General features: G+C 54.0%; 1 protein-coding gene across 1 annotated transcript in view; it reads right to left on the bottom strand.

The window, feature by feature from the left end:
* The window catches only part of GRIN2A (glutamate ionotropic receptor NMDA type subunit 2A), a 53626-nt gene that overhangs the window by 9599 nt on the left and 19928 nt on the right, over positions 1 to 24099 (bottom strand). The window contains exons 4-8 of the mRNA XM_081965548.1: positions 12512 to 13104; positions 7264 to 7378; positions 4754 to 4959; positions 705 to 873; positions 458 to 611 (exon numbers count right to left, since the gene is read on the bottom strand). Of these exons, the coding sequence (XP_081821674.1) occupies positions 458 to 611; positions 705 to 873; positions 4754 to 4959; positions 7264 to 7378; positions 12512 to 13104 (1237 nt within the window). The remainder of the gene's footprint in view (positions 1 to 457; positions 612 to 704; positions 874 to 4753; positions 4960 to 7263; positions 7379 to 12511; positions 13105 to 24099) is intronic.

The raw sequence follows: 24099 nt of genomic DNA, 5'->3' as shown, positions 1-24099 counted from the left end.
CAAGCAGGGCGCCTGGCATCAGAGGGGGGAAAAGAGAGGGCGCGCTTCTGGCCCAGGGGCTTCCTGGCAAGGACATCTGTGGATCGAGGTTCTCTGCCCAAGTTCAGCCCGGGGCAGGCAAGGCCCACCAGCCGCGTCCTGGGTGCCTGCAAGGCTGACGCAAAGAGCCCGTCCCGCTCCCTCCTCGGCCTCTCCTCAGGGAAGGAGCTGGGCCTGTGGAGCTGGCCGGAGGGGCTTCCCAGCTTGCTCTGCCAGGGGAAAGTGGGGCCCCACCCAGAGGGCTGGGCGAGTCCTGAGCGAAGCACCTCTGTGCCAGGAACAGCCTCGAAGGGAAGGAAAAGCTTCACTTTGGCCCCCAGGAGAATGGCCAGGGCAGCCAGCCACGTCAGAAGGCAGTGGGCCCAACTCTGCAAAGGGAGGGAGGGAGGAAGGGAGGGAGGGAGGGATGGAAGCTCACCTAAGAAAGCAGATGGAGAAACGGTGCCATTACTCCGCGAGACCATGACGCTGATCCCCGTTTCCACAAAGGGCACCGAAAAATCCACCACCTCCGAGCGCTCCCCATTGATGGTGAGGGACCCAACAGCCATCACGGCTTGCTTCTTGACCACCTGTGGGCAAAAGGAGAAGAGGGGAAGGGGAAGCTCCAGCCCAGGCAGAGGAACAGGCCGAGCTGAGCCATCTCTGCCAGCTGCAGAACCTACCTCCCCAATCATTCCATTCCACTCGTTATTGATTTTCTTCCCGTGCTTCCCGTTGATGACAAGATAGAGGTCGTAGGTGAACTTGATGGTCCTGGAGAGCTTCTTCAGGATGTCGATGCAGAAGCCTTTGCAACATTTCTTCAGGTTCTTCCCTTCTTTGGTGATGTTGCTGAGGAGACGAGCACAAAGATCCATCTTTCCTTCCTTCCTTCCCCCCCTCCCTCCCTTTCTTTAGCTTTAAAGAGGGCCGAGGAGGAGGAAGAAGGGAGGAAGAAAGTGACTGTTGACTTACCTGAACGGTCCTTCTATGTGCGCTGTGAGGAGAATCCAAGCATGGGGTTAACTTTGTCCATTAGCCTAGAGACTGAGTTAAGAAATTGTTGACCACCCCTCCTCTGACTGGAAGAGTTCCGTTTTGTACGAAGGCTCAGCACAAACTAAGAGATGTAGATTTTGCCGGCAGGTCATAATATAATAGAAATAGTCCAGAATTGAAACAGTCCGATCCTCAAGTCAAACGCCGAACAGGGCAGACCGGAAATACCAGTCCCGAAGCTCCCTGGAGCAGCTGAAGCGAAGGTGGGGTGGATTCTCCTCACAGCGCACATGGAAGGACCGTTCAGGTAAGTCAACGGTCTTACTGTGCGCTGCTGGGAGAATCCAAGCATGGGACATGCCAAAGCAATGGCGCTCAAGGGCAGGAGCCAGGCTGGTCAGGGGTCTGAGATGCCGATAGGGGTCTGAAGGACCCGCCACCCAATGAGGCCTCAGCTGAGGCAAACACGTCTAACTTTTAATGTCTGACAAAGGGCGACGGTCGCCGCCCTACAAATCTCCTCTACCGAGGCTTCAGTGGCCCAGGCTGCCGAGGTGGCTGCACTCCTGGTGGAATGAGGAGTGATGCGCCTGGGTACAGGTGTAGACTGTGTCTCGTAGGCAAGAGCAATGCATGCTTTCAGCCAACGTACGATAGAGGACACCTTCTGGCCCATGGCTGATGGCTGAAAGGAAACGAATAAGGCTTCCGACCTTCTAAATGAAGCGGTTCGTTTCACATAACGACGGAGTGCCCTGCGAACGTCAAATCGGTGCCATTGTTTCTCTCTCGGGTGTGAAGGTCACGGACAGAAGTCCGGGAGAATGATCTCCTGCGCCCGATGAAACCACGAATTTACCTTAAATGTTGGGTCCAGGCAAAGGACCACCCTGTTTGGGTGGAAAATACAGAGTTCCTCGCGGACCGACAGGGCTGCCAGCTCCGATATCCTACAAGCTGAAGTAATGGCTACGAGGAAACAGTTTTAAGACTCAACCATCTGAGACTAACTGTGCAGAGAGGCTCGAAGGGCTTTGAGGTGAGAGCCTGAAGTCCCACTGTCAAGTCCCGCGTGGGATAGCGATGGATGACCGGGGGATTAAGGTTTGATGCCCCTTTGAGAAAGGACCGTACCAGCGAATGTTGAGCCAGGGAGCGTCTGTGGCCGCCGACAATGACCATCGATAGAACTGCAACCTGGCGGTGTAGAGTATTGGGAGTAAGTCCTTTATCCATACCCATCTGCAAAAACTCAAGTACTTGAGGCACTAAAGCCAAGACAGGGTTAACATTGGCTCTGCGGGCCCACCCACAGAAGGCCCTCCATGTGGCCTCATAAATTCTCGTCGTAGACAGAGAATTTATGCCGAGCTGCCTGGATCATTTTGATGACCTTGAGAGAAAGCTTTTTTTCATCAAGATATCCCTCTCAAGTGCCACACGGCTAACTGTAAAACTTGGGGGCTTGGATGATATAGCGCCCCCTGTGAGAGGGATATCTGATCATCCAGAATTCTCCAAGGGCGAGATATGGACAGATTCAGCAGGTCGGCGTAACAAGGACGCCACGGCCACATCGGAGCGACTAGCAGGACCTCCTCCCGTTCCGCCGGTATCTTCCGAATGACATGCGGAATTATTGGGAGTGGTGGAAACGCATAGAGCAGGCCCGGGGGCCATGGGCTGCGTAATGCGTCAATGCCCTCCACTCCCGGCACCTGGAATCTCACAAAGAAGTGCGGGAGGTGAGTGTTGTGGGATTGCGCGAAGAGGTTTGGGTGGCCGAATCTGCGGGATAGCTCCTGGAACAGAGCCGGGGATAGATGCCACTCTGACTGATCCTCCGTTTCCCTGCTCAGCCAGTCTGCTTGGACATTTGCAGTCCCCGATATATGCTCCGCCCATATTGATAGGCGATGTCTCTCCACCCAACAGTGGAGCCTTTCCGCTTCCAACATCAGTGACTTGGATCGTGTGCCTCCCTGGCAGTTGACATACGCCTTGGAGGCCACGTTGTCGGTGAGGACCAGCACGTGACTCGCCCTGACCAAGTCCTGAAAGTCGAGAAGTGCCAACCGGATGGCACGCAGCTCCAGCCAGTTGATGCTGTTTCTGAGCTCCTGTGGATTCCAACGCCCCTGGGCTACCTGGTTGAGTGAGTGCTCCCCCCATCCATACAGGCTCGCATTGGTTGTTACCACAATCCGGTCCTGCTCCTTGAAGAGGGACCCCTGGCTCAGATTGGAGGACTTCCACCAGTGGAGCGATGTGGACACCTTGGGTGAGATTCGCACCTTGATCTGAGAGTGGCTGGTGTGAGCTCTCTGGAATGAGAGAAGGAACCACTGGAGGGGACGAGCATGGAAACGCGCCCAGGGGACAAGGTCTATGCACGAAATCATTTTTCCCAGAAGCTGGGAAAGTACAGCTAGCGCTATTAGTCTCTGACTTCGAATGCGATCAGCCATCGTTAGAATATGAGCTCACTCAGAATAATCAGCCGATTTGAGAAACGAAGGTTTGTTCCACAATCGGGCTTCGCAAAGGAGAGCACAGGTCAAGAAACGCGAGTCGCTGCTGCACCGAACGAGTCCTCATGCGCAATAGCAGTCAGCGTCAGGCTACCATTAGTACCGCCCTCGGGTGATCTGACGTCACACGTCTGGGCGCGAACAGATCGACCGCCCTTTTTGTCCTTTCGCAATGGCCCGGACTTTCAAAAAGGGCTTCCAAAACGGCCACCGTTGCAATTTTGACGAGGGCAATGGCCGTCTCGAAACTCTCACTTGCGGCGGCCGCGGCCGAGGCATTAACCACTGCTCTGTGAGCAGGACAGCGATTGCGCTACTTGTAGCGAATCGCGCCTGCCAGGAAAGCCGAACTCGCCTGAACAGTGAGGCTCAGCAGCAAAGCGAATTTAAGGTGGTAGGGACTGATCTCGCTTAATCAGCAGATCGCGCCCAGCATGGCCGAAGCAAGAGTGGCGAACCAGCTCTTCATTGCAGCTGTCGGTAGGGGATGAGGTCAACCACTACCCGTTTAGGCCGATTTAGTCTTCAGGAGTGCCAGAATTGTGCTGGAAAAAACGAACGGCCCAGCAAAGCAGGCCGTCGGAATGGAACTGCCTGCCCTTCAATTCCGTAGTCACCTAGAGTAAAGGAAAAAAACCTACAAAGGAAATACTTACAGTTGAAAGAGTTAATTTGTCTATTATGCTAGAGAGAAAAATTGTATGTCTCTTCAAGCTGGGCTGAGTTAAAAAACTGAACTCTTTCAGTCAGAGGAAGCTTGGTCAACAATTTCATAACTCAGTCTCTAGGCTAATGGACAAAGTTAACCCCATGCCTGGATTCTCCAAGCAGCGCACAGGAGAACAGGTATCGTAACAGCTTTCATTGCAAACCCAGATGGGAGGCAACTCTTGATCAACTTTGACAGGTCTTAAGAACCTGATCTTGAGGCCACCAGGAAATCAAGAGGAAATGGGAGAAGCCCCTTTCAACGCCTGCCGAGGAGGCCCTGGACCTCCCATGGAGAGCCCGGCGTCCTTGGAAGGAGCCTTCACCTTCTAAGGGGTGTGGGGGGGGGTCATCCACCCCCACATCTAAATAAAGGGCAAGGGGGTGAATGCGCAATCTGGGCCCCCACCTCAAGACCCTCCCCGACCTTTGCAGCCCTTGGGGAAATGGGGTGGGGGCTGAGATTTTGGGTTCAGGGAGGGTGAGGGGCTTACTTGATGACGACGAATTTCCGGCAGGGCACAGTGTTCTTCACACAGGTCTCCGTCAGGGGGTCCATGTCCTCCACGATGACGAAGGGAGCCTCCTCCAGGGTGACGATGCTGAGGTGGTTGTGGTCTGGGTCGCTGTCATTGAAGGAGTTGAAGCGGGGCCACACCGAGTATTTGTGGGTCAGCGTCTGGTTCTCCCACTCGCCCACCTGAGCCAATACAGGCAGGGGGGCACAGGTGAGCAGCAGCCCCACTTCCAGGGAGAAAACAGAAGCTCCCTTAGGATCCTGGGATTTCTTTAGGATCTGTATTTTATGATCCTTGCCCTTGATGCTTTGTACGGACCCATTTTTAAACCTTTTTTTCCTTGCAAGAGAGTTTGTTTTAGCTGGAGAGTTTGGGCTGCCCTAAAGGTCCATCCAGAGATTCGTTTCCTTGTTTCTGATGCCGGGATAATCCCCTCTTCATTCATGAGACCCCACCTTCTAGGTCAGTCGGGTGTATGTGGCCAGGCTGTGCCCCCCTCCGACCCCCTTTCCTTACCCCCCCCCCCCGCTTCAGCTCAATAGCGCCAAGAATTGCCATTCCTCTGAATTCCTGTGCTCTGACTTTGGAGGATGCTGGCCCAATGGCTCTTCCGTGGGGCGAGAAGACAGGGCGAAGTTGGGCAAAGAACCACTGGGGGAGAAGGGGACGGAAGCGACCCTGCCTGCCCCCCTCCTGTTTGCAGAGACCAATCCCGCCCAGAAAAAGAGAGGGCTGCTTTCTGTGCTACAGAGGACGGGGGCACTGGCAGCCGGGCTGCAGGGAGGGATTCTCTGAGACACCGAAGTGCTCGCCTATCGACCAGGAATTCCAGGACAAAAGGCTCTCGGCTTTAAATCCAGCAGCCTCAGACCACAATTGGAGTCTGCTTGTTTGACTGCCCAGACAGAAACTCTCACCCAGGTGGTGCCTTCAGGCCTCCAGTTTGCAGTGTTCAAGTACACACGCACAAATGCCACACATTCAGGAACAGAAGCCTGAAATGGATTGGGGCTACAGCAGGAGCCTTCCCTATTATGGAACTTCAGAATAATCCAACACACACTTCAAACAACTAGGTAACATTTCCACTAGCTCCAGCATTAAGATAATTATTAATCATAATCAAATGGCAAGGTTTAGTCAATGCACTGCTTTAATAGGCAAAAAAGCCAGACAATGTGTTCCTCTATTAAACCACACGAGGCATTTATTTTCATTATTTTTCCACGAAAGCACACGATAGCTACAAGTGGTTGCTTCCTGCTGCAGAAAGACCATTTGGGGTGGGCGGGGGGAGGGGAGGTCCCTTTAAAAATGATCTTTGCAAATATTGTATCTATAGGTAGGTGTTGCTGTTGTTTTTCACTGTGCCCCCTTTTTCTGCTCCACTGGAAGAAAATCAGGTGAAGTCGTCAGAAAGTAAGAAGGGAGCAGAGGATGGAGGGAATGGCCTTGCAGGAAGGAAGGAAGAACAGCCTCTCTGGTCAGAGGAGGGGGGGTGGGGCTGAGTCTAGGCCATGAAAGCAACATGAGCAAATATCTCAGAGAAGCCCCTCCTCAGTTCATGGGAAGAGAAAGGCAGGCAGGGGGAGGTTCATTCGGCGATGTAAGATTCTCTTACTGTAGCTTTACAACAAGAATAGCACTGACGGTCTACCCTGTAGGCCTGATGTTACTTTACGCCAGACCAGGTGTTCTTCACCTACACGGGAAAGCCCCCAATTTCAAGACAGCTCCAGTTTGAAAACTTTGACAATCCTACGCAAATGGAAAGACGAAGAAGCCTCCAGAGAGCCTGCTTTTCCCCCCTAGGGTGAGATCCATGGGCTTTCTATTTACACCGATTCTGCAGCTGCATCCAGGCAGGGAAACAGGCCTGCATCAATTGGCACCCCCTTTTTAAAGCTCTTTTTCGGGGTTAGGGCCAGCCTCCCTAAACCAATCCAGCCCCATCTGATCTGATTAGTCAAGATTTCCCCCAGGTGGGAGGCAGGGGAAGCCCTGTACCCTCTGAGCTCTTTGGAAACAAGGGTCTCCAAGCTGCAGGCCAAGCCCACCTGCCACCACTGAACCAGGGGGCTTCAGGAGTCCTCTGCACGGCTGGTTGATGGAGGTCCAGGCTCACTCTCCCTGGGTCAGCACTGGGGACTCTGCCTCCCAGCAGCTCTGTGGGATCCCAGATTCTGCAGCTTTTCCTCTCTGAGACCCTCATGGGTCCATTTCGGGCCACCTTGGCTGTCCAAATGGAGGGTCTGCCTCTCCCAAGAAGGAGAGGTATAACTCCACCTTTTAATCCAAGCATTTGCCCCACCGATGGTCCCTGGGAGGGAAAAGGCAGCCCTGGAGCAAAGAAGCAAACTCTGAAGGCGGCTGCACTCACAAACACACACACACACCCTCATTGCCTGAGTGGAAGTGCTGGCTCTGCAAAGCAACCCCCCTCCTCTCTCTGCTGGCCCAGCCCTCCCACAGGGGCCGCCGGTTACCTTCTCCCAGGCCCGGCTCTCATTGAGGACGGTGACGACGAGCCGCGGTTGGGCTTGGTAGCCATCTGTGGTGAAGGATAAGTCTCTGCCTTTCCAAGTCACGTTCATCATAAACCTTGAAAGGAAGGAAATGTTCAAAGAGAAATTAATGAGCTGTCCAGCAGTTAATGAGCAAGCTAATTCAGTCACTGGATTAACTCTGATGAAACATATGCTATAAATCCTCCCTTTGTTGCGAAAAACCCGTGTTTTAGGAACAGGGATCCGATCCACCCTATGGATGCCTGGCAATGAGTCCCATTCAGAGAGTGCCATTTGCTTCCCATCCAAGGGTGGACCTAGAAGGGACCGGCAAGGGGCAGCCGATGCCCTGAAGGAGCTGGGAGACAGGAAGAGGCGCCCATGAAGGAAAGGCCGCTGGGCCCTCTGCACTTGTCCTTAGACGACCAGCCATTCTGCACTGATTATCCCTTCGCTGTCTGGAGTCCCGAAGGGGCCTCAGATTCCTTGGGCCGAGATCCCAAGGAACTCCGCACCCCCATCTTATGTCTGACCCCTGGCATTTGCAGGTGGGACTGGCAAATGGGCGTCCACTTTTGAATGGACTTTAAGAAGTGGCCGATTTTCCCTTTGAAACACATCCTTAAAGAGGAAAACAAAGCTACTGGGAGCCGGTGGGCAGCTGTCTTGGCCTGAGGCTGCTGGGTTCCCTGGGAGGGCTGCAGCGGGAGAGAGTGGGGGAGAGTTGGCCAAACAGACCCGGTCAGCCTACCTCGGAGAGGGACATCAGGCAGGTGGACGGAATGGGTTTTAAAAAAACCTGCTCACCTTGCTGATAAATGCAATTAGTAGAAGGGGGTTTGTTTCAGAGGCGGATGGGCAACGCAAGGGGGACACCTTGTGGCCAGCTATGGAAATAGTGGGGGAAATGGGGCCTCTCCAGCCCGGCCAGTTTGGTGGCTGGAAACCAGCCAGGAGCCCAGCCGTCCGGCTTGACCCTTACCTGGGATGCAGAGGGCTGCTTGCACATCCGGCCCAATTTGAGGGTCCGGCCTGGCTTGCAGATGCGTGGGGACCCCCTTGGCCACGAAACCTGGTGAAAAATGATCATCCCAAGGGATAAAATACGCAACAACAAGATAAACCCAGAACTGGGACTGTGTGGGAATGAGGCCGTTTCAGTGGAAGCTCCCTTTGGGAGCAGCCACCTGGAAGCCCAGCGCTGGCAGGGCAGTCCACACCCCATCACGGCTGCCTGCGTGTGCAATACGCCCTGGTGCAGAGGGCACAACGACCACACTCACAAACACTGCAACGGCGGTTAAGAAGCAAGTAAAAAATACCACGTGGAAACAACTCCCTGACGCTGGAGGTGCTGAACGTGGTCTCAGAGGGATTCCACCACTCGGCAGCCTCCTGAAACACGCAGGAGGAGGGCAAGGGGAAAGGAGGAGGCAGGCTGGGTCAAGAGGAGTGGGCCATGAACTGGGCTTGCTTGACTGCCTGATGCCATCTTGGTCACTGCAACTGGGGAGGCCCCAGAAGCAACGACCGGCGCAGAATGCAGCAGAGATGGCTGGCAAGCAGCCAAAGAGCAGGTGGATCCCATAATGCCTGCCTCGAAAAGTCTGCAGTGGGTCTTACACCTGCCTCACACCTGCAAGAGCCTCTGCTGCTTTGCTCCCAGGATCACAAACACACACACACACACACACACTGCACAGGAGCTGCCTGCTCCTTCCCCCTTCGCTCTGCAAAGACGCATCAGGCCTTTAACCCTCAATTGGTTTCAATCATCACTTTAATTCACGCTTTTAACGTCTAACCATTGCGTTACACCCTGAGCCCTTGCCAAGTGGAAAGGGAGGTGGGACAACACTGAGCCGATGAAGCAAGCAGTCCAACCCAGAGGGGGGGGCATCCGTGCCCACTGGGGCTCCCCATCACCCTCCCTTTAGGAAGGCACAAGAAAGAGGAATGATGGCCTGTTAAGCTGGCACCGTCCCCGGGGTTTTGATGGTGGGAGTCTAAGAAGAAATCTCCCCTCCTCTCCACAAGGCTGCCCTTTTTGGTCCCTGCCCGCTGGGAGGGCAGCTCAGGAGGGGTCCCTCTCCATCTGGAATAGGCCGACCCCTTCCCAGGTTGCTGCAGATGCCCAGCTGGCATCTCATAAAGGGCAATCAGAGACCTTTGGAAGAGGACCAGTCATCTCCCTCTCAGGTTCTCCCCCTGCCAACTCGGGAGAGATTGCCACCCCTCCTGCTGGAAAATATCTACGGCTCTCGTGACTAATAGGCAGCAAAGCAGACACGTTTCCACCAAGCAGATTCATGACTGAGAAGAAGATGAAGTCATGGCCCACGTTTCTGCTCCTCCTCCTCCTCCTTCCCCCCAAAGGAAGGGAGGGATTAAAGCACTGGGGTGAACTGGGAAGGAAGGCCAAGCAACTGGTCTCATTCTCTCTCCTTCTTGACCCCCCATCTGGTCTCAATTCCACACACACACACACCCATTACAATGCTCCCTAATTTTAGTCCGTCCTTTCAACCCTCCAGGCCTCAGCGCAACCTTCTAATCGAGGGAAGGAGCCACAGCTTCCCCTTCTGCAGGGAATGGCCGAGGGCCCCTTTGCCCTAATGGACGGCTTCAGCTTAGCACGTCAGTTTGGCCCCCTTCTGACATGCAGCCTTGTTGGCCTCCACTTCTTGGCTTTTCAATGGGTGGAATGCTGGTAACGTCAGATCCGATCAACGCAAAGGGTATCTAAGCCAAAGGTCAGGAGGAAGGAGCGTTCTGGAGCAACACTCGAGAACTGGGGGCCTGAGGAGGGGTCCCTGGTTCCGGCTTTGAAACCTCAGGCAGGAGGAAGCAGGATCTTCCAATCAGGGCCCCCTTTGCCCTTCCATCCGCCTTGGAAACAGAAAGACAGCACGGGCTCAGAGAGACAGACACATACAGACAGGTCCTGGTGCTTCCAGAATAATTTAAGCTGGATGTGGGACACCAGAAAATCCCAACAGGTTAGAGTAGGAAATTGGAAAACTCTCACTTTCTGCCGCAAACTGTTTCCATGCGGTTCCTGTCCCACCCTTTCCTTGATCTTAGTGTCACTCTGGGCCTGCAGTGAGTTGGTCATGGCAAGTTGACCTGCTCTACACTGCAAGACTCACCCTCCTTCCAGCCGCCCCGTCCCTCCTGCTCCCTCAACGGCTCTTCCCCTTCCATTTTCCTGCCCTTCACTCACACCTTCCTCCCCTTCCCAATTGCTTTTCCATCAAGTCTTTGGAAGCTCTTAGATGATGTAGGGCTCAGTCGCTTGGGCCTTAAGCCCGCAGCCAAGCCACAAGGGAGCAGAGAAGTCCACCCAGCCCCGTCTCTTGGCTGTTGCCTCTGGGCTCCCTCTCTGCCTTCCTCTGCTTTCAGGCTGCAGGGGGCTGTCTGAGACAGGTCAAGGGGCAAGCAGGATAGTCTTCCGCTGGAAGGAGGGGCTTGGGGTGTGTAGAGGGCCGTGCAGGCTGGTAACAGTTAACAGAGGCGGCGGCATCCCAGGAATGACAGGCACACCCTTCAGCATCCCCCTCCCTCTCCCTCGCAAGGGAAGGGAAGAGGAAAACGCTGCACTGACAGCAGTGAGACCAGGATGGAGGGGGGCTCGGGGGGGGGGGCTTTCCAGGACCTGGAAAAGGCCCTCTTCACAGGGACTGGGACACCTAGAGACATCAGCCAAGTCTACACGCGTGTGCCCGCAGGCCTTCCCACGGGAAAACTGAAGTTCCGGGTGGGGGCCAAGGCAAGACAGCCACGTGACCCAGAGGGCGAAGGCCACCAGGGAGGGTGGGGGGGTTGGCCAAGGAGTGATGTGGTGCCCTCCCCATCCTTAGAACAGAAGGAGGTGGCAATAGAAGCAAATCCCGAGGGAGGCCGGAGACCGAAAGCCTTTGGCTCAAGGCTTTGCTGGGGACACACGCAGGTCTTCCATGGAGAGCAGAGGAAAGAGTCAGATTTCCCTTACTTCCAAAGTGCATCTCTGGCCTCCTGGCTGCAAAACTACCAGCGCCAGTCAGTCTGCGGGTGACTGTATCCATATTCATGATTTGGGTCGCCCAAAGCGGACAACATTTGGGAAAAGTGTGATCAATATCCAGCACTCTGCAGAGACGAAGGCGAGAGGCTGCTGAGAGGAGCCCCCTGGGAAAAGGGGAGAGGGATTGGGGGGGGGGGGAGAGGTATCTGCATTAGCCCATATGCCACGAAGGCAGCCGTTCGCCAAACCATGATCCCCCCCCCCGGCCTTTATTTCCTAGCTGCAGAGATGGGCCACTTCTGGGCTTCCTCTGCAACCACAAAGAAGACTCCAAAATCAAGAGGGGGGAAAAGCCACCGGCCATTAAAGGAGGAAATGTAGAAATGAAGGCAGCCCCGTAGTAAGAACTGTTTTCCAAACCGGCTTCCTATTTGTATTCCGGTTGCAACAGCCAAGGTTGGAGGCTGCATCTCCAGGATTCCTGTGGAATGGCTTCTGAATATTAATCTGACCCTTCTCGGATCTCCCCCCCCCTTCTTAAGCCACCCTCCTCCTCCCAAGGTCACTCCTCCTTGCTCCTCCACCCAGGCAGCCTGGCCAAGGAGCTCTGCGCTCAGGTACCTACTTGCGTGGCTTAATGTTCTCAGCCGGAGCTGCTGGTAAAGGCAGTTTGGGGCCTGGGGAGGGTTTAGGGCACGAGCACTGACCGAGACAAACGCCCCCCACCCCACCCTGAATCGACAGCCGAGGTCGGTTCAAAGCCGTTTATCCGAGGGTGGCCACCCGTTCTGCATCCAGTGACATCACCGGCTGCAGGGCCCTCTCCTCCCAGCCCAAGGCCTCACGCATGAAATCGGGCGCTTCGGCCACATGGAGAGCAGACAAGCAGCCTGAATTTACTCTGCTGGCCAGTGGAGGATGAGCTCAAGGTCTCATCTTGCGTAGAAGGAGATGCCTGCAGCCACCCCAGCTCCCTTCCACCAGCTGTCAGCAACCCACCAGATTCTTCAGGATGTTTCCTGGCTAAATTAACCAGCCTAATTGGCAGCTTAGTTCCCTTCCTCTTTGCCGCAGCCAATATCAGACCGGCCTGACCTACTGGGCCACTGGAGGCAACTGCTGGGGGCTTCGGCCTTCCACGGACGGAGCAGACAAGCATCGCTCGACCTCTCCAAGGCGGATTGTTTTACTTTCCAGGGCTTGGAAGAACAAAAGAAGCCTTACTTGTGAAGCATGTGGGAGGGCCGTTCGTCGTACTCCGACTGCCCGTAGCAGCTGGTCTTGGCCTCCGGGATGAAGGAATACTTCTCCAACATGGATGCAGCGGCCGTTGTAATAATCCCAAGGCCATCCCGGATGCGAGCGTCCAAAGTGTAGTCCCACCCGTCATAGGCCACTGAAATCAGCCCCGCTGGGAAATTGTCGGGTGGGGTTTCCATGCCCCCACTGACCAAGCTGGGGACAATCCAGAAAAAGTCATAGCCCGTCAAGCCCAAGGACCGGGCTTCGTCCAGGATGTAGGTGGCCTCGTCCGTGGAGCAGTAGAGCAGGATGACCGAAGAGTGGATCTTCTTCAGCTGAATGGTGGACTTGGCGTCTCCGATGGCCGCGTCGAGGGTGACCACGTTCTGCATGTCCCAGCCCACAAAACTGTTCTCCACGGTGTACTTGACGAAGCTGATGAAGTCCCGGTAGCCAGGGAAAATGCTGGTCACCACGGAGAATATGTGCCAGTCGTAGTACTGCATGAACTTCAGCATGATGGTGGCCTCCTGTTGGATGGATGCCCCAAACTGGAAAAAGGTCGACATCTCATCCTGCAAAGGGCAAGAGAGAAAAGGAAGGGGGGCTTCACGTTAGGCCGGAGAAGAAGTGGGGCTCCTTCCAGGATTAAAATCAGCAAGGGGAGAACTTTCGTTGGAGGGGCTCCTGGATTGTGACCCTGAAAGCCGCTTCTTCCCACCTACTTCTCTGTGCCCTGAGGCCTGGCACGCTCTCTTGGGTCGCCCAAGTCCACTGGCTCCTCTCGCCACCTCTACTCAAGTGTGTCTTCCCATCTACGATTTCTGGTGGGTGGAACTGCCTTGCAGCAGTTACACAAGCCCCTTCTAGCTCAGGGTTGAAACGAGGGTGTGCTCTCAGCTTGCTTGCTTTCTTGCAGATGTTTCGTGACCCAACTAGGGAACATCATCAGTGCTACCGGTAGTAGTAGCAGTCACCACCAGTACCGATGATGTTCCCTGGTTAGGGTCACGAAACGTCTGCAGAGAGAAAGCAAGAAAGCTCAGAGCAGACCAAGGGCCCTTCTGCTCTCCCTGGGCTTCAATGGCCCATCATTACTGGATGAACTCTGCAAGAAGAAGATCTCTCTCTCTCATCTCAAGGAAAAAGCAAGTGCATCCAAGCTGCTAGTCATCAAGCCTAACTGTGCATACAGAGACATTTTTAAAAACTACGTGAAGGCAGCCCCTCCGTTATTCATCGCTGCATTTGTGCCAGCTACAACTCTGCATAATCTGGTGGGCAATTGGGACGAATCCACAAGCCACCAGAGGACCTTCCCCCTTTTCCCTCCTCTGTCACTTGAAAAGGCCCTTCCCCACTACTCCCCTCATGTGCTGCCATCACCCCTGCACACTTCATGGGTGGAACGAGAAGCCCACCTCCAGCCTTCAACCAAGGCCTTGCGATTTCTGCCCCAACAACGTGAGACTTTACAGCAATCAGAGTCACTTCCACAGGAGGCAACTGGTCTTCTCCAAACAGCCTGACCCCTACGTAAGTCATCCCTGTCTTGCTGAGCAACGCCGAGTCCAAATCACCACAAACGGCCTGAGACAGATTGTGGGGCAATCATGCAGACAACCGTCAAAAAGAGGCATTGGCTGCAGCCAGCGGACACCCCTCCTCCCTGGAGGGGAGATGAGGGAACTGGATCTTCAGAGGCCTCCAAGGTAGGGCAGGGTCACTACCCAACAAGGTCCCTGAAAGGAAAGTAGGCCACCTCCCAATGTCCCTTTGCCCTCCTGTCATACCACAGCCTTCTCCAAGCTGGTGGACCTTTGCCACGGGTGGAACCTCTGGGGGCTCCTGTCCAAACTCCCAGGGGCAGGACTCCATGCCGAACAAGAATCGGACACTCAGACAGAGCCTCCTCACCTTGCCTGTTGAGACTGGGAGGAGATTCAGCAGAGAAGGGAGGCCCTACTGTCCACGGCCCACTTCGGCACCTCTGGCGATCCACTCCACCCGCCATCACTGCTGACGACCAGTGAACTAAAGACTGGAGCCCCATCTCGCACCAGAGCCACCCATGAACAGCCTCAAGCAAAAGCTTCCTTCCCAGTCCCCACGTGACAAGATTGGTGCCTGCCCGCCTGCCCTTGGGAGCATCAGAGGAGGCTGCGGGGATTCTGGGGCAGAGACCAGCCACTTACTTCTGTGCACGGACTCTACCCTCGGCCCCCTCTTCACGCCTCCTTCCCATCTATGTGAGTGTGAGATTCCACCACCCTTCTGAGTGGTGATTCCAGGTGCAATCTCTTGGCTGGAGCAAAGGCCCATGAGCTGGACATGAAGGCAGCTCAGGCCGGTCCAGCCCCCTCCCTTCTGGACACACCGTCCTCCAGGCATTCATGTTCGCAGCGCCAGCAGCAGGGATGAGAGGGAAAGCGAGTGGCTGGGAGATGTGGAGGAGGGTGGGGGGAGGGTGAGAAATGCTGTTCTCAGCAGAGGAGAAGGACGTCGGCCAACCCTCCAAAGCCATCAATACGCCCATTAATAAGCACCACCGCCACTGAGGTGGTTTTATTGGACGTGCCACGCTAACCCTGAAAATGGAAATGTTCTGGCTGCTGCGCATGAAGCTCATGAAACAAGTTCCTTTCCCTGGAACACAATGCGAGAGCAGCCCAAACCCCTCCCCAAATAAACGAGCTTTTCCTTCTTTTCCTCATCAAGCAGGTGTGCAATAAGCTCTAATTGGCCCTCCCCTTCGGGCTCCTCTGTTCTGGAACCTCCTTGACAACTCACAGGACAGAAACTGCAGAGTGGAATAATCCAACGGGGAGAAAGGCCGGCTCCTGAGCTCGCCCCTTGGAAGGACCAGGAGGGCAGAGATGGGACGGGGGCAACTTCTTAGGAAGGGGCAGAGGCATCAAGAGCCAGGTTCCCGAAGTGACAAACCTCTGGAGGACAAAAGATGGTTCTGGCAGCCACACAATCCTCTTGGCCAACCTGGCTTGAGATTAACTCTTTTCCTTCTCCTGACTCGGAGGTGCCCGAGGGTTCGGGGCTTTGCTTGCAGCTTGCGGCTGGGGATTGGGGGTCCTGGAGACAGGCTCCAAGAACACAAAGAGGAGAAGCATCCCCAGATTGGCAGGCCAAGCAAGAGCGGCTGCTGTGGGGTGGCCACAAACCCAGTTAGTTCATAATTGTGGATAATCCCTAACCAGACTCCAGCAACACTGGCACCCTCTCCTGCCAGGGCAGCTGGAGACCTGCTGGTCCAACCAGCATTCCTTGCCAAGGCCTGCTGGAAGCTGATGTTCAGCAACATCTGGCTGGCCCCCAGCTCCTCCTCGCCTTCCAGTACAAGGCAGCGTGTGAAGGATGTCTCCGAGGCTGCAGTTCCAGCTTCCTGGTGGCTGGAGACCAATCTCTGGAGACCTTTAACTCCATCCATCCTTGCCAACTTCCAGAATCCCCCAGCCAGGCCTCACCCTGGAGCCCCGGGACTCTTGTGCTGCAGGGCATGCAGCTCCCCCTGGTCCCCACGGGTGGCCTTGGAACAGGAACCCCTCCTGGGGATCTGAGGGGACCTTCCCTTGCAGCTCAGCTGGGCTCCAGGAAGGACGCACAGATCAGCCTCTCCCAACTCATCGGTTCTTGCCGATTTATCCTTTGATTTAAAAAGCTTGCAGGGTGGAACAATTGGGAAGAGAAACGGTGGTGGTGGTGGTGGTGGTTGCGAGGAAAGCCAGAGGCTCTGGCTTGCCTCTTCCCTCTTGGAGACCTTGGCCAGGGGATGTTTCTGTCCAGGAGGGACCCTTCCTCCTGCTCCCTGCCCTCACAAGCACCAAGGTCTTCCTCTAGCCGCCTCCTGCAGGTCCAGCCTTACCCTGCGATTCACGTGTCTCTAAGAATTCTGCAGAACTGGGAGATGCAATTTCCTCTGGCTGCTGATAAGTGGGCAGATGGCACTCTCCCCCGAATTCCCCTTGGAGAAAACTTGGATTACTCTTTCACTGCTTCCTGCCTACTCTCCCTCCCAAACAACGGGTGGGCTTGTCTCCTCTGGAAAGCCAGGCAGCCAAACAAATGAACCCAACTGGGGAGTGGCTGAGTAAACAGGGGACCTTCCAGAAATGTGGCCGTTTTTCTCTCCCATCCTTGGCTTGGTTGCGCTGCAGAAGAAGTGGGCCGCCCAGAGGCCTTTCTTGCCCTGGGGGCCTCTGCCTGCATGCACCGGGAGCTTTTGGGTCAGAACTAGAGAGGTCCTTCCTAGGGCTGCAAGGAGCTCAGATGGGTCTAGTGCAGAGGTCCCATCTGGCACCCCCGAGGTGCTTTGGGGATCACCCCAGCTGGTTAGAGAGAAGGATAATAGAGGGGCAGAGAGAGAGAGAGAGAGGTGGTCATGGAGACGATATAGCTGACCACGAGAAGCATGGAGATGATGAAAATGGAAATAAATAAATAAATATATATATATATATATATATATATATATATATATATATATATATATATATATATATATATATATATATATATATATATATATATATATATATATATATATATATATATATATATATATATATATATATTTGTGTTGTATTTGTACTGATAAATAAATAAAGGGAGACTAGTATAGATCTATTTCAAGCTAATTAGCTCTCATCAGCTAGCCATACCCTTACTGGGATTTGAACAATTGAATATATATGGAAACTTTTGCTTGGAAGGCAGAACACAAACCCTTCGTTTTCTGGAGGTGGGCTAAGAAGATTCTCCCCCTCCAACTACTTGGTGGGAAGGGGGGTCTCTCCTTCCTCCACTGGCTGCAGAGCTGCAAGTTCCATGTGGCACAGGGCTCTCCAGGCATGGCAACTTTGAGACGTGTGGACCTCGACTCCCAGAATCCCCCCGTCAGGTAGATCCTTTAAGTACGAACCCAACCATGCTGGCTAGGGAATTCTGGGAGTTGAAGTCCACAGGTCACAAAGTTGCCTGGAGACCCCTGATGTAGCCTATTGGTGGCTCCCTCGTGCCCATCGCTTCTCTTCCAAGCCTCAGCACATCCGGCTGTGAGAAAGGTTACGCAGCGCTTCTCCTGAACGCAGCAGCCAACGGCAAGGAGGCCTCCGCCCCAGGAGCAGCGTCCCTGGGCCAGGTCCTTGGGGATCAGGGTTCAAAGCCAGGATTCTCCTATTCGGTTTGGTCTGACGTATCAGGAGGGGCACCTCTGGGACCCCTCAAGGGAGAGGCTCTGAGCAGAAAAAGAGGGCGCAGCCAGAGATCAAAACCTTCTCAGATACTGAAGAGAGATGAGCCCAGCCCCCTTTCCAAAGCAGAAGGAAGGCACTTTTCCCTCCAAAGAATCCTCCTTGCAGATTCAGCTCCTGGTGGAAGGAGCACCACACTTTCCGTCCCTAATTGTGCTCGGCTGGCTTCAGAGACTTTCATCTCAGATTTGCTCAGCTTGAAGTTGACTCATGCGCCAGGCAGAATTCGGAAGTCACGCCATGCTTGTTAAGCGAGAGCAGGAGTGAAGGAAGGCACCCAAACTCCTCTAGGTGCAGAAGCTGCATTGCAAGGCACCCGGCTACCTGATTTGGAGACGGCAGAATGAAGGGTTCACAAAAGCGCTGCCAGTTAACGGGCCAAGGCTGGAGAGGGTCTTCAGGCGGTCAAGGACTTCCTCTAGGGGCGCAGCTTCAGGGCGGCTGGGGAGAGCTTTCAGGAGGGCTCCTGGCCAGTTTGGGGAGGGGAGGGCAGGTCCCAGGAGGGTCCCTCTCTCCTTGTCTCCTCCCCCGGGAAGGAAGCCAAGCCACAGAACATCTGGGAAGAGCCCAGCAACAGCTGGCAGCCCAGACTAGCGCGGTCCCTCTTGGCCACTTAAATAACCCCACCTGTTAGGACCCCATCCCTGCTGCCCTTCTTAGACTCCTTGGGTCACCAGGAAGGGGAGGGGAGAAAGGTTTGGGGGAGGGGGAATCCCTCTTGCCACCGGTTGGGCTCCAGCGCAATGAGTGGGGAGGAAGCTGGAGTGAGAGGCCAGCTCAAGGGCGGCTTCCTGGGCAAGCAGCCCCAGGACGACCTTCCACTCCGTCCAGGAGGCCAGAGAGAGTCTTGAGGGAAGGAAGCCATCCTTGGAGCCAGGAGGGAGGGCTGGGCTGGGGGGGGAGGGGCTCCTGAAACAAGGCAAAGCCTTCCCATCCCCCGCCTGCTCCGCATGGAGACTGCAGTGCTTTGATGAACCAGCCGCATTGTCGGGCTCCTTCTGCACCACTTGCGGTTCCTGGCCGGTGTTGCAAACCGGGGGTCCTGCTGCAGAGACCCCTGGTGAAGGCAGAGGCCTTTCCCATCCCTACCCGGCCTTTTCCAAAGCAGCCAGGACGCCAGAGCCAATTACCTGATGGAAATCCTCCTCATTAGCTTCTCCCCTTTACATCCAGGGGCTCTTTCAGCTAACAAAGAGCTGGGAGAGCAATGGCCCCCTTCCCAGCTCACACGGCAGACGAGGGGCCTCCGCAGCCGGCCCTGGTTAGGAAGGTGACGGGCGAAGCTGCCTGGAGATGCCAAGACGAGGAACGAAGGGAGGCAGAAGTCGGGGAGGCTTTATCCAACTGCACAAAGAGCCCTTTTCCTTTGATGCTTCTTGCTCTGCTTCCTTACGCAACGGGCACTTTCCCCCAAACTGGGCCTGGCCCTTCCCTTCCCCTCTTCTTCACCCGTTGCTTAGCCTTATTTATCATGCCAGACCCGAGGCTTTCCAGCTCCCGAGGCTGCAGAGAAGAGACGGAGGCTGCAGAGAAGGGGAGGCGGCTTGCAAGGCAAACTTTTTTAATCTCCCCCCCCCGCCCCCATTTTTGACCCAGGAGGCTCAGTGTGGGGCAGCCCCACACCAGAACTAAGGGGATCCAGCCGCCAAAGGTCCCGGGCTGCTCTTAAGCCTCTTTGCACAAATTCTGTTGCCCAGAATCTTTTAAAAATACCAATATTAATAACCAGTTGAGGCAAAGGGAACCGGGACGGCTGAGGTATCTCTGCACACAGAGGAAGGGAGAAGGGGCCAGATTGCGGCCCACCTTTTCCAGCCGGAAAGAAGTCAAGGGAGCCACACCAGAGCTCCGAGGCCCCTTCATAGGAAGCGTCTGCTCTGGGGCACCCCGGTGGCTTTCCGCAAAGGGCCTCACAGCATGGAGAACCCCCGTCTTCCGGAGCACCAGGAAGCCTCCAAATGCCCCACGGGAGGGGGGTGTCCCACATACAGGCAGAAGACCCAGCCCAGAGGGACCTTCGCTCCTCTTTTCTGCTGGTGCAGCTCTTCCTTCCAGCCAATAGCTGACTGCTCAACAGAAGGGTTTGCTCGCTTGCCATTTTCTGCTTTTTCAGGTGATCCTCGACTTACGACCACAATTGAGCCCAAAGTTTCTGTTGCTAAGTGAGTTTTTCCTCACTCTATGACTTTTAGAAACACAGGCATGCCTTGTGGGAAAATACGGGCAGAATCTGCGCGGCCAACAAAATGTTTGTGGAGAGAGGAGAAAGGAGGGAAGTGAAGGGATTTGGCTGCTCATTTCCACATTTCAGAGCTTTTTAGGAGAGTTTGCGTTAAAAAGAAAACCAGGTGAGATTCTGCGAGATACAATCTATGGATCTGTTCAAAGCTGCACTGTGAACATCTTTGCTTCGCATAAGTTTCCATTCCGCAGGAATAGCCAACATCCAGGTAGCCCCATGGGGGCTACAGACTCAGTTTGCTTATATCCTGCAATGAAAGCACCATGAAATGGAGAGTAAAATATGATTACAAAACAAATAAACCCTGATGTTAGTTGGCAATGGAAGCAAAGGAAGAGGAGATGAGAAGTGGGTCTGAGCAGAGCAGGAGCCTCATCTGGAGGCCAGAGAGTCTTTAGGTGTGATGAAAAAAGGAGAAACGCACAGAAGGTCACGGCTAACCTGCACCTCAGCCTGCATTACAATTCTGCATTCTTTGGGCAGGAAGAAAGCAAAACTCCTTTTCAAGGCGGAAGAAAAGCAAAATATGAAATAAGATGCAAAGGTGAACGCTCCTAAATCAATCAACTAACCGATCAATCGCTCGCTCGCTCTCTCCCTCTCTCTGCCTATCTATGGGGCTATATAACAATAGCCATTTTTTTTTCCTGTTTTGGAGAAAGATTATATAGAATACTACATTGAAGTGGGGAAAGCTAGTGATATTTTATTTAATTGGCAGTCAGGAAAATGTTAGTTTTCCAGCCGCATTTCTCCCCAGGCCTTGTGCCAGCGCTCAGCATCTTTAGCCCATTGAGAGCTCTGGATACACAAGCAGGCTCATTATCTCTCCCACCCCCAAGGGAATCAGGCTAAACAAGTGTTCCCCATGTATTCCAGAGGGGATCTCCCTGCACAGAGAGAATGCTGGAGCATTGAGATGGCTTCCCACCCACCCAGTCTCCCACCCACCCGCCCATCACCTGCCAGCCTTTGGTCTCCGTTGATTCAGTGCTTTTCAAAGCAGCGCAAAATGTCCCCCTCTAAGCCTAAGGCAGCACTGACCCCTGGCCACCCCCACCGTCCCTTCCGGACCCTCTCGAGGCAGAGGGCAAGCCAGTCACTGGGCCAGGCAGTGGGGTGGGCACACCAAGGATTTCTCCTGATGGGAAGGTCACCAGGTGTGGGGCAGGTTTAGACTCAAAGAGATGGACATGGTCCACCAATGAGATGGCTTTAAAATGGCAGGAGCTGGAAGGAAGGAAGGAAGGAAGGAAGGAAGGAAGGAAGGAAGGAAGGAAGGAAGGAAGGAAGGAAGGGTCTGCTGCACACATCCTATCCTATAGAGCCTTCAGTTCATCAGGCTTGAAGTCCTGGGGACCCCTGTCAGAAAATGATGCCGTTGGGAACATCAAAAAACTATGGGTGCCTGTGGCCCCCACTTCAAGGCTGCAGGAGGGGTAGTTCTGTCTCCCCAACAGCCAAGCAGGAAAGGCTGGTCAGGAAGCCCCCAGAAGAAGCCCTGCAGCTGCCCAAACCCCCTTCTTCTCCGCCCAGCGGAAGAGGAAGAGAACTGGTGCATTAAGACTCTGAGCAGCCCCACATTTGCCTCTGTTGATTTTTCTTTTTTCCCTCCATTGCTCCTCCTCCTCCTCCTCCCCCTCCCTCCATTTATGGTTGTTAACTTGCATTAACCTCCAGATGATCCACTGAACGAAGCAGAAATTAAACGGCGTGTCTTGGGAGAATCTGTTTAGAGGCAGGTCTCTCATGCCACAGCGGAAATTAAGAGGGGCCCGATGAAGTGGGGAGGTCACCTCGCAGGATCTAGCCATCTGGCCAGCCACATCCACATCCAGAAAAGTTATTTTAAAAAGAAAGAAAGAAAAAACAACTCCCTGCTAATCCATTCAGAAAACCCCTGAAGTAAGAGGAAGAAAAACAGAAGCCAACTTGGGGGAGAAGGGAAGCCTGGATCCATCATAACCGTCGGTGGATCTTACCCAGAGTTCACACAAGCAAATGGCAGGTCAAACGATCCCACGATCCAAGCCAAAAAGGGGGAGGGGGTGCTCCACTCCTTTGTGGAAGCAGCTTGAGACACCCCCTAACCTTCCCTGGGTCTCCCCTAATGCTGCTAGCTTCTGTCTTTTCTGCACAAGGGTTGGTCCCAACCTCGACGACTTTAAAACAGGTGGACTTCAACTCCCAGAATTCCCCAGCCAGCAAAACGTCTGGGAATTGAAACCAGAAAGGCTGGGTGGAAATCCAGGGGAGGCAGGCAAAGTGCCCTCCCCTCCAAGAATCTGGTCTGAAGCCCCCCCCCTCCCCCGAGCAGGAGATTAGCCCAGCCTCGACTTTCAAAGCCCACCCCCCTGAGATGCAAATGATTGTTTTTATCTGGGATCCAGATATTAAGCCAGCATCGGAAGCTCAACTTTGCAAAGCGTCCGGTCAAAGGGGCCAGTTCAGAAGGGGCTTGATCAGAGTTTGCCAAGTAGGAAAGTCGCTCTACTTTTGAGATGGGTAGAGCGACTCCCGGCATGCTGGCAGGGGCATTCTGGGAGTTGAAGTCCACACATCTTAGCCAGGGCAAGTTTGAGAAATATGGCGTTAGATTTTCTCTTCAGCTTACAATCCATTGCGCCCAAGAGCTAATTAAAATCTTCTCCATCTCCACTTAAATACTATCTAAAGACCAAGCAGATAAAAACTCAGAGCCAATTCAAAGTGTTGTTTCTGTGCACGGACGGCACTAATTTGTGGCGAGGAGCCAGATAGAAACTGTAGAGTAATTCTTAAGAATTAAAAAGGCCATTTAGCGCAATATTCGTCTATATACGGGCAGTTAGTTTATCAAGGCAGAGGTTCTGTCTGTGTGTGCGTGTGTGTGTGTGTGTAGGGGGTGTGACAGATGGGGGGGGGACCAAGTCTCATTGTTATCCCTTACATGGAAATGCACATTAATTCCACCATGTGAGAAACTGAATCTTTACTATTTGCATCTGGCTAAAACATCAGGCGTAGGTTGACTTCTGCCATTTGCTGACTAAGAGCAACTTTGGAGAAACAATGTTAGCAAACTGTTTATTCTGCCTCCATATCATTCATCAATCAATTGGCATTTCCAAAAGATATTGGCTACTTTTTCAGCTCTGTTGCTCCTCAGAGGGGACTTGCTTTTTTTAAATGTAAATGGCAGGAAGAAAGGATATAAACCAATGGATTCATGCTGAAAATTGGGAGGTGGGTGGGTGGGTGAGTGGATGGATTTTGGAGGAGGGAGGGAGGGAGGGAGGGAAGGAAGGAAGGAAGGAAGGAAGGAAGGAAGGAAGGAAGGAAGGAAGGCATTTTCTTTCTTTATGTCCTGCAAATAAAGCCTCCTTCACCAGATCAAAGCAATTTTCAAAGTCATGTCAAACTAATAAGAAAGGAGAACTGACACAACCTTTCCTCACACGTCAAAGCTGCAGAGACACAGATGGACGCCTCAGCCGAACTGTGGTGCCCTCAAACAAAGGTTGGAGGCCAAGTGAATTGAGGGGAGGGGGGAAGAGCCATTCCAGCTGGAAAGTCGGAATCAAAATGTTCTTAAAAACGTTGCTCTGCGATCAAGCAGGTCAGCTTATCCCAGGCAGCACTGCTGGAGGACCTGCCAAGATTAGCCAACTCAACACACACACACACACCCCGGCAGCATCAGCCACTCAGCTGGAACTGCATCCGGGAAGGTAGGCTTCTCCTCCCAGCACAATTCTAAGATGTGGCCCTGAAGACCTTGGGGGGACGGGGCATCTTCCCACCCCATCCTCAAACAGCCTTGGCTGCTTACGAGCCCCTCACCCAGAGTCTATCTATCCCCCCTCCAGAAAGACCCACAAATCCTGGGCTATAACGGCTGTGACCTCCGAGATTCTGGACACAGCAGTCCTGGGCGATCGCTTGGCCACTGAGAAGCCATGCGTCAAATCCACCCCCTTGTTATTCTTAGAGGGAAAGGGGGGGCAGGGAGGGAGAAATGGAAGACACCCCCTTCTTGCAATTAGTGGAGCCTTGTCCAGAATCTCCCCAAAGCCATACCCTGG

Source organism: Natrix helvetica (genome assembly GCF_964273705.1).
Source record: "Natrix helvetica genome assembly, chromosome: 13".
Taxonomy (NCBI): Eukaryota; Metazoa; Chordata; class Lepidosauria; order Squamata; family Natricidae; genus Natrix; species Natrix helvetica.
This window is presented reverse-complemented; position numbering and strand designations above follow the sequence as displayed.